The 12,392-nt window shown below is 41.7% G+C and overlaps 1 protein-coding gene across 2 annotated transcripts in view; it reads right to left on the reverse strand.

Moving 5' to 3' along the window:
* Window positions 1–925: 925 nt before the first annotated feature.
* strn (striatin, calmodulin binding protein) overlaps window positions 926–12,392 on the reverse strand; it is a 184,015-nt gene continuing 172,548 nt past the window's right edge. For both annotated transcript variants that reach the window (XM_060941036.1, XM_060941035.1), the window contains exons 15-18: window positions 10,497–10,643; window positions 8,688–8,789; window positions 2,723–2,809; window positions 926–2,612 (exon numbers count right to left, since the gene is read on the reverse strand). In XM_060941036.1, coding sequence (XP_060797019.1) covers window positions 2,443–2,612; window positions 2,723–2,809; window positions 8,688–8,789; window positions 10,497–10,643 — 506 coding nt within the window. In that variant the 3' untranslated portion in view covers window positions 926–2,442. The remainder of the gene's footprint in view (window positions 2,613–2,722; window positions 2,810–8,687; window positions 8,790–10,496; window positions 10,644–12,392) is intronic.

Below are 12,392 nucleotides of genomic sequence, written 5' to 3' on the forward strand. Positions count from 1 at the left end.
TTAAATTACATTACAGGCATTTAGCAGACGCTTTTATCCAGACTGACGTACAACATACCCTGGGGAGCAGTTGGGGATTAGGTCCCTTTCTCAAGGGCACTTCAGCCATTCCTGCCGGTCCAGGGAATCGAACAGGCGACCTTTTGGTCCCAAAGCTGCTTCTCTAACCATTAGGCCATGGCTTCCTCCATATCACGTCAATCACAGGTATTTCTAAATGAAGCTGTAAATCTGCTTAAAGGAACAGTCCACCGTACTTCCATAATGAAATATGCTCTTATCTGAATTGAGACGAGCTGATCCGTACCTCTCAGATCTTTGCGCGACCTCCCAGTCAGTCAGACGCGCTGTCACTCCTGTTAGCAATGTAGCTAGGCTCAGCATGGCCAACGGTATTTTTTGGGGCTGTAGTTAGATGCGACCAAACTCTTCCGCGTTTTTCCTGTTTACATAGGTTTATATGACCAGTGACGTGAAACAAGTTCAGTTACACAAATTGAAACGTAGCGATTTTCTATGCTATGGAAAGTCCGCACTATAATGACAGGCGTACTAACACCTTCTGCGCGCTTCGGCAGCGCATTGATATCTGAGCTCCGTATCAATGCGCTGCCGAAGCGCACAGAAGGTGTTAGTACGCCTGTCATTATAGTGCGGACTTTCCATAGCATAGAAAATCGCTACGTTTCAATTTGTGTAACTGAACTTGTTTCATATCACTGGTCATATAAACCTATGTAAACAGGAAAAACGCGGAAGAGTTTGGTCGCATCTAACTACAGCCCCAAAAAATACCGTTGGCCATGCTGAGCCTAGCTACATTGCTAACAGGAGTGACAGCGCGTCTGACTGACTGGGAGGTCGCGCAAAGCTCGGAGAGGTACGGAGCAGCTCGTCTCAATTCAGATAAGAGCATATTTCATTATGGAAGTATGGTGGACTGTTCCTTTAATTCATCTTTCAGAGATTGGAATAATTTTGCAGAGCAAAGAATGCAACCAGAATACGGTTTCACTGCACTGCTCCAGTTTTGGAAAGTGAGAACAGCTCTGGCGAAACCTTAATTTCTACTGTGTAATGGTTCTTTTTTTTGAATTTGCATCATACAGTGGCGGATTTTATTTATTTATCTTCACTGATGACATTTAACAACTGCCTTTAAACCTTTATTCGAAGTGAGTTTAAACTAAGCAGGTTTTTGCTCCTTTCTCTACACAAGGACACGTCAAAATTATCATCCACGGTAACCTGTAGATATGCTCCTGACCCCATATCCTCTCTTGATTTTATGATTGAGCTTACGATTTCATGATCGCTTTTATGATTTTACGATCTTCTGTTCGAATTTCATGATTTTATATCTTCAGTCTTGCCTTATTATTTCTCTCTTTCCATTTTTCTTATTCATGCCCATTGAATTGCTTGTGCCTAGACTGTAAAGCGCTTTGGGTCAACTCCTGTTGTTTTTAAATGCGCTGTAGACTTGACTTGGTGAACACTAATGAGGATTAAAAACTCTGGTGTATTCCTTTAAGATCCCCCTCAGTGAGACGACCTCTTATATCAAAGCCATTAATTCATTTCAATCTAATATTTGCCATCAGCATGGTGATCCCAAGTTGCAATGCTCATAAAAAAAAAAAAAAAAACAACAACAAAAGATACTGGATTTCCCTAACCCTACTGTAGACGCTTGTAGAGACTAATCCATTGAAAACCCACAGTGTCATAAAACTAAGAAACGAGGAATGATTATTATGTTACAGCACGGCTCTGTGCGTGTGAAGAGCCGATAAACTGGGACGACTCCCTCCAGCCTGAGCTTGACCGAGACCTCCTGTGTTACCGCTGTTTACCGAGACTGTATTTGGAAACAAAGGCACATCGTCATCGAACAGTTTACTCTGAGAGAACTTCACACAGACCATCTAGGTCAGGAGCCTTATGTTCTCTTTTCACTTTCTCTTTTCAGAAAGCAGAAAAAGAAAGGAAGAGGGAAAAATGAACGGTGTCGGAAACACCCGACTTCCTGTGAGGCTGACGAAGCAGGAGCGGCTCAAAGGGCAACCCTGTCATGCTGGAGAGGAGTGAACGTGTGCGCACATGCGCGAACGCACGCACACACTTCTGTGAAGAGGTTCTCTCCAGCAGGGTTGACATCTGGAATTCCCAAAGGGAGTGTTTGTACTGAGCTCCAGTGTTGTGGCTCCATCCTATCCCCCCCACCCCACCCCCACCCAGGCCTGCCTGGACGAGGGGTTACACATTTCAGACAGGGGGTTTGTGGGTAACAAGGGCTGGAGTGACGTCCACCTGACAAGCCTTCTCTTTATTCATCATCACAAATTCCAAAGCAAGGAGGGAAAGCCTCTTTCTAAAAGGCAACTCTCGTCTTTGCCGTTAGGGTCCGTGTCCCTTCCTCAAGGTCACAGAGGTCAGAGGTCATACGAAGACTTTGGCGAGGGCGTCGGCTCCGGCACTGCCGATGTAGCACTTAGTGGGGTGGAACGCCACATCGTTGATCGACTCGTCAAACTTCTTCCTGTGAGCTGTGAACTCCTGAATGCACGTCTTACTCTCCATGTTCCAAAGACGGATGGAGCAGTCGTGACCTGAGACACAATGAGATTTGACTTTTCCACTCCAACCAAACTGAGGAAAAAAAAACCCCAAATAAATATCAGAAAAAAACCCCAGCCTACACTGAGCTGCGAATACTTACTACCAGACATCAGGTAGAGGCCATTAGGATCCACTGCTAAGCTGGTCACAGCGTCCAGATGAGCCACCATGGAGTGAATAAGTTTTCCTAAAGAAGAACAAGAACAGACTAGATTTATACAGCAGCCATCATTTAGTTCAGTTAATAACAGTCCTTTTCAAATCCAGGGGAATAGATATAAAAACTGTCTGCTTCAAAATGGAGCATAAATGTGTATTTTAGAATGAAAATGGCCTATAATGGAATTTTATACAAGAATGAGAATTGTATATAATGAGTATTATTCTATCCACATTCACTGGATATGAGCAATCGCGCGTTCCGATTGGCTACTTTACGACTAGGATATCAGCTCATATAACTTACCATGAGTAAAGAATAACAAAATGGAGGCGCGCATCAAGTCAGATACATCACTTTGTTATCAAGTATTTAAAAGAAACAGAAATAGCTAAAAGAATATACTCCCCCCCAGTATCTCCTGATCCACACTCCAGTTGGCGGCAGTAATACACTTTTACACTGGTTTGCCAACCGCCAAAAAACCCCGAACTCTGAACCAACTGAGGACAAAATAAAAACTTTACTCGAACCCCCCCCCCCAAAAAAAGAAAAGGATTTGATGGTAAGAACGTCTCTTTTTTTTTTTTCCACAAATTATCATTATAGCATTTTTCCAAATTGCTACTATCATTTTGCCGGTTTGTTTACATTCTAAACGGAAATGATTTTCGTCAGACATTTTGTACAAACAACGTGCATGTTCTAGAATGATGCTGTTTTAATCAAGCATTATTAATGAAGCATAATGATGTGTTTGAGGTATACATAATGATATGTTTTAATCAGGGCTTTGAACCAGAATTTTTTTCCTATTGGTTCGTTCCGAACAGAAACGGAATTTTAACGTTTCCGGTTTTGGGTTCCACCATTAAATAGACGTTCCCGAACTGGTTAGAACAAAAAAATTTCGTTCCCGGAACGGTTAATTACGTTCCCTGTCAGCTGTTTAACAAATGACTATAAAATTATGTCTCTGTCTCATCCAGCTTAAGCCAAATGTAGGCTAATTCTATTACAACCTTCATTAAATAAGACAAGAAATAATTCAAAACAATTATTATTTCAAATGTTGGCGATTTGGATTCTCAGTATGTCTTTCCATCTACACAAACAGAAAAAGTGCCAAAAATGAAAGATAATTCGTTTAGTGTGTTACCAAAGGCTAGTCAGGCCCTATAAAGGGCTACCGCATGACGTCACCGCGCCGCGAGATTTTGTTAGGCGCCATATTGGAAGACCAAGTACACATCTATGCAAGTACATACATACATAAAACAAACTACACCTGAAATGTAGCCAGGGCCGGTTCTGCCCTAATCTGGACCCGGGTGCAACATCGCGCACCCCCCCCCCCCCCCCAAAAAAAAAAAACACCAGTCTAAATCAGGACAACCATCACATATCTATAACTATAAACATTTTATATCAACTATTTTAACTAAATGGGCTATAATAAATAAGGCTGCAGGCAGCCACGGCGGGCTGCCTCAGAAAAGTAACCATTCAATGACACAACTGAAAGCCTGCAGCCACGGCGGGCTGCCTTATAAAGTAACCATTTGTCCTACCTTAAAACTCGTTTTGCATTTTCTGCCTCCTTTTTTGTATTTTCGACCCTCTGTTTATTTTCTTTCCTTTTCTGAAAACCCGATTTGTGTCCAGACATTTTGTTCTGCTACCAACGAACTAACTCGTCAGGTCTCGTCTCTCGAGCCCGCGATGATTCCCGTGGGAAGGGCAACAACTGATACATTTTTACAAACAGCCAATAGGGAGGTTGCATCGTTCAGGCTCTTCTTTGCTCAGACACTCAGTAATTCACTTATTATCACGTGGAGACGTGATAGTAGTCCACCTTCCCGCGCTCTCCATTCAGTCAGCGAACGTCACACAGGAAGTGAACCCCAGCGGGTCATAGAAACTTGCGCAGGAGAAGAATGGCTTTTTTATTTGTAGGCTACGGAAACTTTGAGGAACGAAATAAAAACCAGTATTAACCGGTTACCATTATTTTTAATAAGCGTTTCTGTTCCGGAACATAAAAAATAATAAAGTTTCTGGTTTCGTTTCTGTTCCATGTGAAATAGAAAAAGTTCCCGGTTTTCGTTTTCGTTCCTTGAACCGGTTCAAAGCCCTGGTTTTAATGATATCATAATATCATTGTTTTAATGATATCATAACTCTATGATTCAAAAAAATGTTGAGGAATTTCGTTCCTAAATGACGAAGAACTAACTTCCCATATAACAACGAAAAAAGGACTAAAAGTTTTACTCTTAGTAGCTTTGGGACTAGAGGTTGAGGAAAATTTGAAAGAGAGAGAGAAGCTTGTTTACTGTAGTTTGGCTCCAGGAGACACTGCTTTCACGAAAAACTCTTCCTGTCATTTCAGACATCCCCTTTGATTGGTCAAAAGACCTGAAACTTTCCTCGGATACACTAAACTGACATTGATGACCCTCAGAAAGTTGCATCAAGTTCAACTTGAACTAAAGCTCTGCTCCTATGTCACTAGTGTAACACTAGCGGCGTCAACTGCTCCGCTGCCGAACCACAGCAAACAGAAAATCTGCTGTTTCTGCTGGTACCGCTACTGGTCAGTGTGATCCCCGCCTTTCAGATACCCAGGACTGGCTAGTGTCACTAAGTGACAGGGGAGAGAAAGTGTGCCATCCCTCCCACCCAGAGAGCATGGTCCATGTCTCTCTCTTGGAATCCCGACTGTAGATGTCTGTAGTGTCATCAGGATTCAAACTGATGATCTCCAGATGATAAGAGGAATGCTTTTCCATTGTGCCACTCGAGAGGAGGGGGGGGAATGTTTTAGGGTGTATTCAGACCAGGATAGTTCGATAGTTCACTTGCTTTGGTCCGAACCAAATGTTTTGTTTTTTTTTTTTCATTTTGGTGCGGTTCGCTTTCACACTGTACATTTTAGTAAGCGGACCAAAATCTGTCAACAAAGCCGCGCGCCCTGAGGTCGTTCAGCTATTGGTCAGAGACGACACGCGCACAAAGCGTTAAGTTCAAAAGTAGTCACGGAGGATAGTGCTGATGAGCGCACATCATGTTGTGACAGTTCTGGCTCTTCACGCAAGTCGCTAGTACCGCCACTTTTTGAAAGAATGTCCCTGATTTTAATGTAGGTCTGACGGAGTTTCTTCACTTTTAGCCGACATTGTTCTGGGGAGCGCGTGAACCCCTTCTCCTTCATTTTCTCACTGAATACAGCAAACACGTCGGCATTTTTGTGTGTTCTCTCCAAAAGCTCAGATATGTGGACATCTGCCCATATATCCACAAGGGTACGCGTTTCTTCCTCGGCCCACGTTTGCCCCCTACTCATTTTTTGTACTCTGTAGTCTAGCCTACCACTGGTCTGAATGACTGAACGACTGTTGTAAGGTTCCCTTGACAACCGAAACAGTGTTTGCGCTTTGCGGTGGAGTGTCAAGACTCTGTTTCCCATAATGCTCGACAAACGACGGAAGCTCCCGAGGTACAAAAAAGCAAAACTGTCAGATTAGGTCCGGTCTGCTTTTACACCTCCAAAAGGTCCGCACCAGGGTTCCTTTGGTCCGGACCGAGTCTGACCTTGCAGCTCGGTCTCGGTCCGCTTGTTCGGTCCAGACCAGAGTTCGGTGGTTTGTATTCAGACCAACCCAAAAGGTCCGGACCAAGGGAAATTTGGTTTGTTTGGTCGTTTGGTCCGGACCAAACAACGTAGGTGTGAATACGCCCTTAATGATATCACTAATAAAACTTTTTAGAATGAAGATGTGAGGTATTTTTCTATAACAAGAATGCTTAATTAAAAGTATTAATGAGACTTAATGTGTGTGCCAGAATGAGGGCGTTTCTCATTTGTGCACGATGCAGGTGTGCAAGAACGATGTTTTAATAAATTCTTATTAAAAGGGTCAGGAGTGTGTTGAGAACAAGAATGTGTGAATAAACAAAGAATAAGATATAGGAATGTTCTAAGTGGCATAACGCACTTGTTCTAGAATTAAGTATTGGAAGATCAACCATATTTGGATGAGGAGAACAACAACAACGATCCTGTAAGATATGTTTCTTGGCAAAGCATGAAAGTACGATCGTCTAAATCAGACTTATTTAACCCTCTGGGGTCTGAGGGTATTTTCAGGCACTCTAATGATTTGGAATGCTCTGATTTTGTTGTCAATTTCAATAAATCTAAGCAGTATTTTCAAAGTCATATGACACTTTTTGTATTCAACACAAGCTCAGCTACAATAATATCCATGTAGTATGTCTGTCATGATTGTACTTTAAAGAAAATAACAGATAAATGAAGATGTTGTATTAAGCAGTTTTAGAACTGTGTTGGAATGTGTGAAAAAGCATGACCTTACCCATTGTGTTGAACCGTTTTGGTCACTAGAGGTGATTCTGTTCAATCTTCGGAATGTATCAAGCACAAAAACTTAAATCTGCTCCATTGATTTGGACAATTAACTGGCCATCAAAAATGTACGTCCTATTGTTTTGAGATAAAGGGTTGGCAGTGGGACGGGTATTCAATGAGAAGTGTAAAAAATTTCCATTCATTCAATGAGAAGAGTGAAAACCCCTCCCACTGCCATCTCTTAATCCCGTCAGGTCAAGTGATCAAAATGGTTCGTCACAATGGGTAAGGTCATGTTTTTTCACACATTCCAACACAGTTCTCAAACTGCTTTTTACAACAGCTTCATTTATCTGGCATTTGACTCTATTCAGTGTCTTTAAATTAACTCTTGTACTATTTTACACAGTTCAGAGTCACAACCAACTGTTACTTTGTTACACAATTACTCTGTAATTCTGCTCTCACTTCAACTCCAAATTTTACTCGCTAAACTCGAAATAGAGCAAAATTAACTATTTTTGAGGAAAATACTTTTAACTCTGGAAAAATTGCTCAGTCATTTTTCCGTCGTATGCACTACAGTACACGCACATCAACTGATACGCTTATAAAAAAATAGAAGAAATATTTACACTTACTCGAGTTGATTTTTGGCCGGAATGGGTCCAAAAATAAATAAATAAATAAATAAATAAAGGCACCGCTCATCATCAGTATTGCAGTTCAAGACTGAGCTGAATCACTGTCCTGAATCATGAATTGATTCGCTGTCCTGAATCATCTGAAGCGCATTAAATCCGCGTGCCATCTGGCAATAAGTTTTACCTCCAAATAGCCTAAACTATAGCTGACAGATTTTATCCTGCTTACGGTGGACGTTCCCACTGTGAAAGAGAAACCAGTCGAAACTGAAAGAGTGAAAGTGATTATCATGCCGTTACCATGTGAATAGTCTTTTATGAATATGTAAGTGCGCACTCAGCGCGCCGACTCCGGTGTGACTGAGTAAGGTGACAAGTTTGTTTCATCTAATTGAGGTAATTTAAAAAATATATTATTTGGCAGTGGGCACATAGGAAAGTATAAAGTATCAAGTTTCCGTCAATACGTTTATCATGCTTGTATGATAACCCGAAGATATTTATCTAAATACATGACCTACTCATTCTAAACCTGCCGAGCTTTGCCAGCGAAGCTCTCAACCCTAGAGGGTTAAACTTTTTCACGAGTCCGTCTTCAGTAAGCGAGGGCGCTGTGTCAGCCCATCTTTCAAGCGAAGGACTGAAAAAACACCTATCAATCATTCTGGATTTATATGGATCTTCCATTTTTATTAAGGAAAAAAAAGACGACAACTGCTCTTTTGGTATATTTTTACGTTCTGCTGATTAAATGCAGAGGTCCAACACATACCGTGTAAAGGTTTGAAAGTCTTAAACAGTGATTTAAATATTTATTTTATGGCATTTCCTATTTCACCTCTGGTCTAAATTACTGATGGAGTTACACACACTGTGCTGGAACTACCTGTGTTGTTGTCGAAGAAGCGGATGTGGCGGTCCTCCTGTGCTGTAATGGTGATGGGCAGAGTCGGGTGACTCAGCACTTTGTTGATCTGACGAGGGGCATCTGAAGAATAACAAATGCGCACAGCTTAAATGTGATACCACATAACAGAAGTCATAAGGAATGATAATAGATGGATATCTGTCTTTGCTTAAAAACATTTAAGTCTCTCAATAATGCATGCATGCTGATGTATGTAGCAACAATGACAGTAAAGTAAGGCATGGTATCTAAACTGCGTTACAGCTTTAAAGCTTGTGCACATACATTTGGGTATCTGGAGTGCCTACCAAGCCACAAACTCTGAAATAAGACAACCCAGTCGGTTTCTTTGGAGCTGCCTATTTGAGAAAACATGTGCATGAACAAGCCTTTCAGATTTCGCTCAGCTTTCTATGTCAGAAGAGGAACTCATCTCATCTCATTATCTCTAGCCGCTTTATCCTGTTCTACAGGGTCGCAGGCGAGCTGGAGCCTATCCCAGCTGACTACGGGCGAAAGGCGGGGTACACCCTGGACAAGTCGCCAGGTCATCACAGGGCTGACACATAGACACAGACAACCATTCACACTCACATTCACACCTACGGTCAATTTAGAGTCACCAGTTAACCTAACCTGCATGTCTTTGGACTGTGGGGGAAACCGGAGCACCTGGAGGAAACCCACGCGGACACGGGGAGAACATGCAAACTCCACACAGAAAGGCCATCGCCGGCCACGGGGCTCGAACCCGGACCTTCTTGCTGTGAGGCGACAGCGCTAACCACTACACCACCGTGCCGCCCAGAAGAGGAACTGATTAAAATTATAGCAGCCTCTCATCTGAGTATCTCCACTCGTAGCTTGAGAACTGCCTTTGCAAATGAATATTCATGAGGCAAATTCTACCTGATTAGTTAGCACAAGAGTGGGTGGGGTGAGCAGTGGCTCATTATCATTTAAAGGAACAGGCACTCAAATCGGCTGTTTTGAACAGGGCTGTTTAGACAGGGTGAGAACGGAGCTGTGGTGCTTTATCCTTGTGGTATTTTGACCAAAGCATGTCACGGACATTTCAATACGACCTCTGGGAACTGTGTCAACTTGTGGATAAGGGGTATAATGTCACCTTTAATACCAGAAAATTGTAGGTTTGTGATGCACTGGTACTCATTAATTCAATATTCTATCGTTTCTAATTTTGTTAGCTATTCCACTTATAAGATTCACATGATGAAAGTTTTAAACATGAGAAGTTCCAAAGCAATTTGCCCTTTTCTTCTAATACAGATGTACTATGTATATTTTAAATTGTACTATTCCACTATTCGGAGGACTTAACGAACATATATTTGGTTAACTGCTAGGAAAAGGAAACAAAAGTCTTAAGTGGCTTAATCAAATATAATTATTTTCACAGCAATTAAACTGTATTCTTTCGGTGGAGATGCACATGTTTACTGTTTGACAGGCATAATAGAGAAATAATGAACAGAAATATTAAACTCCTAGCCAAAGCTTTACTGAATTTCAGCTCAGTACATCAGCCTATAACCCAGCTAAAGCACTGTATGCTATGACGATGGTTAAAATCGTAACTTTGTGAACCCAAATAGCTAACCTTTTGTCCTTTGAGCTTCATCTCTAAGCTCCAGCGTTAAAGTAAAAGCCACCCACTCTCAAGGCTCAGTACAACAAAAAGTGTATTTTAAGCAAGCCAGAACCAAGTGGATTAAAAAAAAAAAAAAAAGAGCTCATAAGTTTCAGCGCAGGTGTGTGTAGATGTACCTGGCTCCCCTGCATTCTGAGACTCCAGCTCCAGCACCAGCTGCTGCGTCTCCATGTTGAAGATGCCTGTCCTGCCGTTGCTAAAGGCTGTCACCATGTGAGCTGGCTCACTGCACACCAGATCCACAGAGGAGGGGATGCCTAACTCTATCACACACACACCAGAGAGAGCACAAACTGACAGTCAGATGCTATGAGGTTCATCGCATTTCTTATGTACTCTTCAACAAACACCGAATCCCAAGTTTCAGGCAACTTCATACACATGTTCACTACCTGAGGTATATCATACAGGCACTGGAGAACCTATATAGTGCACCACATGCCCAGGTGAATGCAATTTGAGACTAAGCCACAGAAAAACTGACTCCAATAAGTGCCTGTAAATGCTTATACGCATTATCGCATTCGTGTTTAAGAATTAATTAGAAAATATCTGAACTAGAAAATGATCGGCATATAGTAGAACATGAAGCGTTTTAATGTGGATTGTTCCTCCATAATAAGTAAAGATTGTGAAAATTCTCATTTGTTTGAACAGTGAAATTTGTTTTGAAAGACCTAATGGAATGAGGGTACTGAGTGAGTGTTTTAATGAGGTACCACTAAGGAATAACGCATGCATTCTAGAATTACAAGATTTTAATGAGAGATTCATGAAACAATGTATGGGTTCTAGAGTCAGAACATTTTATTGAGCTATAATTAACAATGTACATGATCTAGAATAAGGATGTTTTCATGACATAAAACTGACGCATAATGCATATATATTCTAGAATAAAGATGTTTTCATGAGATATGTGCAAGACATAATGCATACGTTCTACAACCCCGATTCCAAAAAAGTTGGGACAAAGTACAAATTGTAAATAAAAACGGAATGCAATGATGTGGAAGTTTCAAAATTCCATATTTTATTCAGAATAGAACATAGATGATATATCAAATATTTAAACTGAGAAAATGTATCATTTAAAGAGAAAAATTAGGTGATTTTAAATTTCATGACAACAACACATCCCAAACAAGGCCATGTTTCCCACTGTGAGACATCCCCTTTTCTCTTTACAACAGTCTGTAAACGTCTGGGGACTGAGGAGACAAGTTGCTCAAGTTTAGGGATAGGAATGTTAACCCATTCTTGTCTTATGTAGGATTCTAGTTGCTCAACTGTCTTAGGTCTTTTTTGTCGTATCTTCCGTTTTATGATGCGCCAAATGTTTTCTATGGGTGAAAGATCTGGACTGCAGGCTGGCCAGTTCAGTACCCGGACCCTTCTTCTACGCAGCCATGATGCTGTAATTGATGCAGTATGTGGTTTGGCATTGTCATGTTGGAAAATGCAAGGTCTTCCCTGAAAGAGACGTCATCTGGATGGGAGCATATGTTGCTCTCGAACCTGGATATACCTTTCAGCATTGATGGTGTCTTTCCAGATGTGTAAGCTGCCCATGCCACACGCACTAATGCAACCCCATACCATCAGAGATGCAGGCTTCTGAACTGAGCGCTGATAACAACTTGGGTCGTCCTTCTCCTCTTTAGTCCGAATGACACGGCGTCCCTGATTTCCATAAAGAACTTCAAATTTAGATTCGTCTGACCACAGAACAGTTTTCCACTTTGCCACAGTCCATTTTAAATGAGCCTTGGCCCAGAGAAGACGTCTGCGCTTCTGGATCATGTTTAGATACGGCTTCTTCTTTGAACTATAGAGTTTTAGCTGGCAACGGCGGATGGCACGGTGAATTGTGTTCACAGATAATGTTCTCTGGAAATATTCCTGAGCCCATTTTGTGATTTCCAATACAGAAGCATGCCTGTATGTGATGCAGTGCCGTCTAAGGGCCCGAAGATCACGAGTACCCAGTATGGTTTTCCGGCCTTGACCCT

The sequence above is a fragment of the Neoarius graeffei genome, chromosome 15, assembly GCF_027579695.1.
Source record: "Neoarius graeffei isolate fNeoGra1 chromosome 15, fNeoGra1.pri, whole genome shotgun sequence".
Taxonomy (NCBI): Eukaryota; Metazoa; Chordata; class Actinopteri; order Siluriformes; family Ariidae; genus Neoarius; species Neoarius graeffei.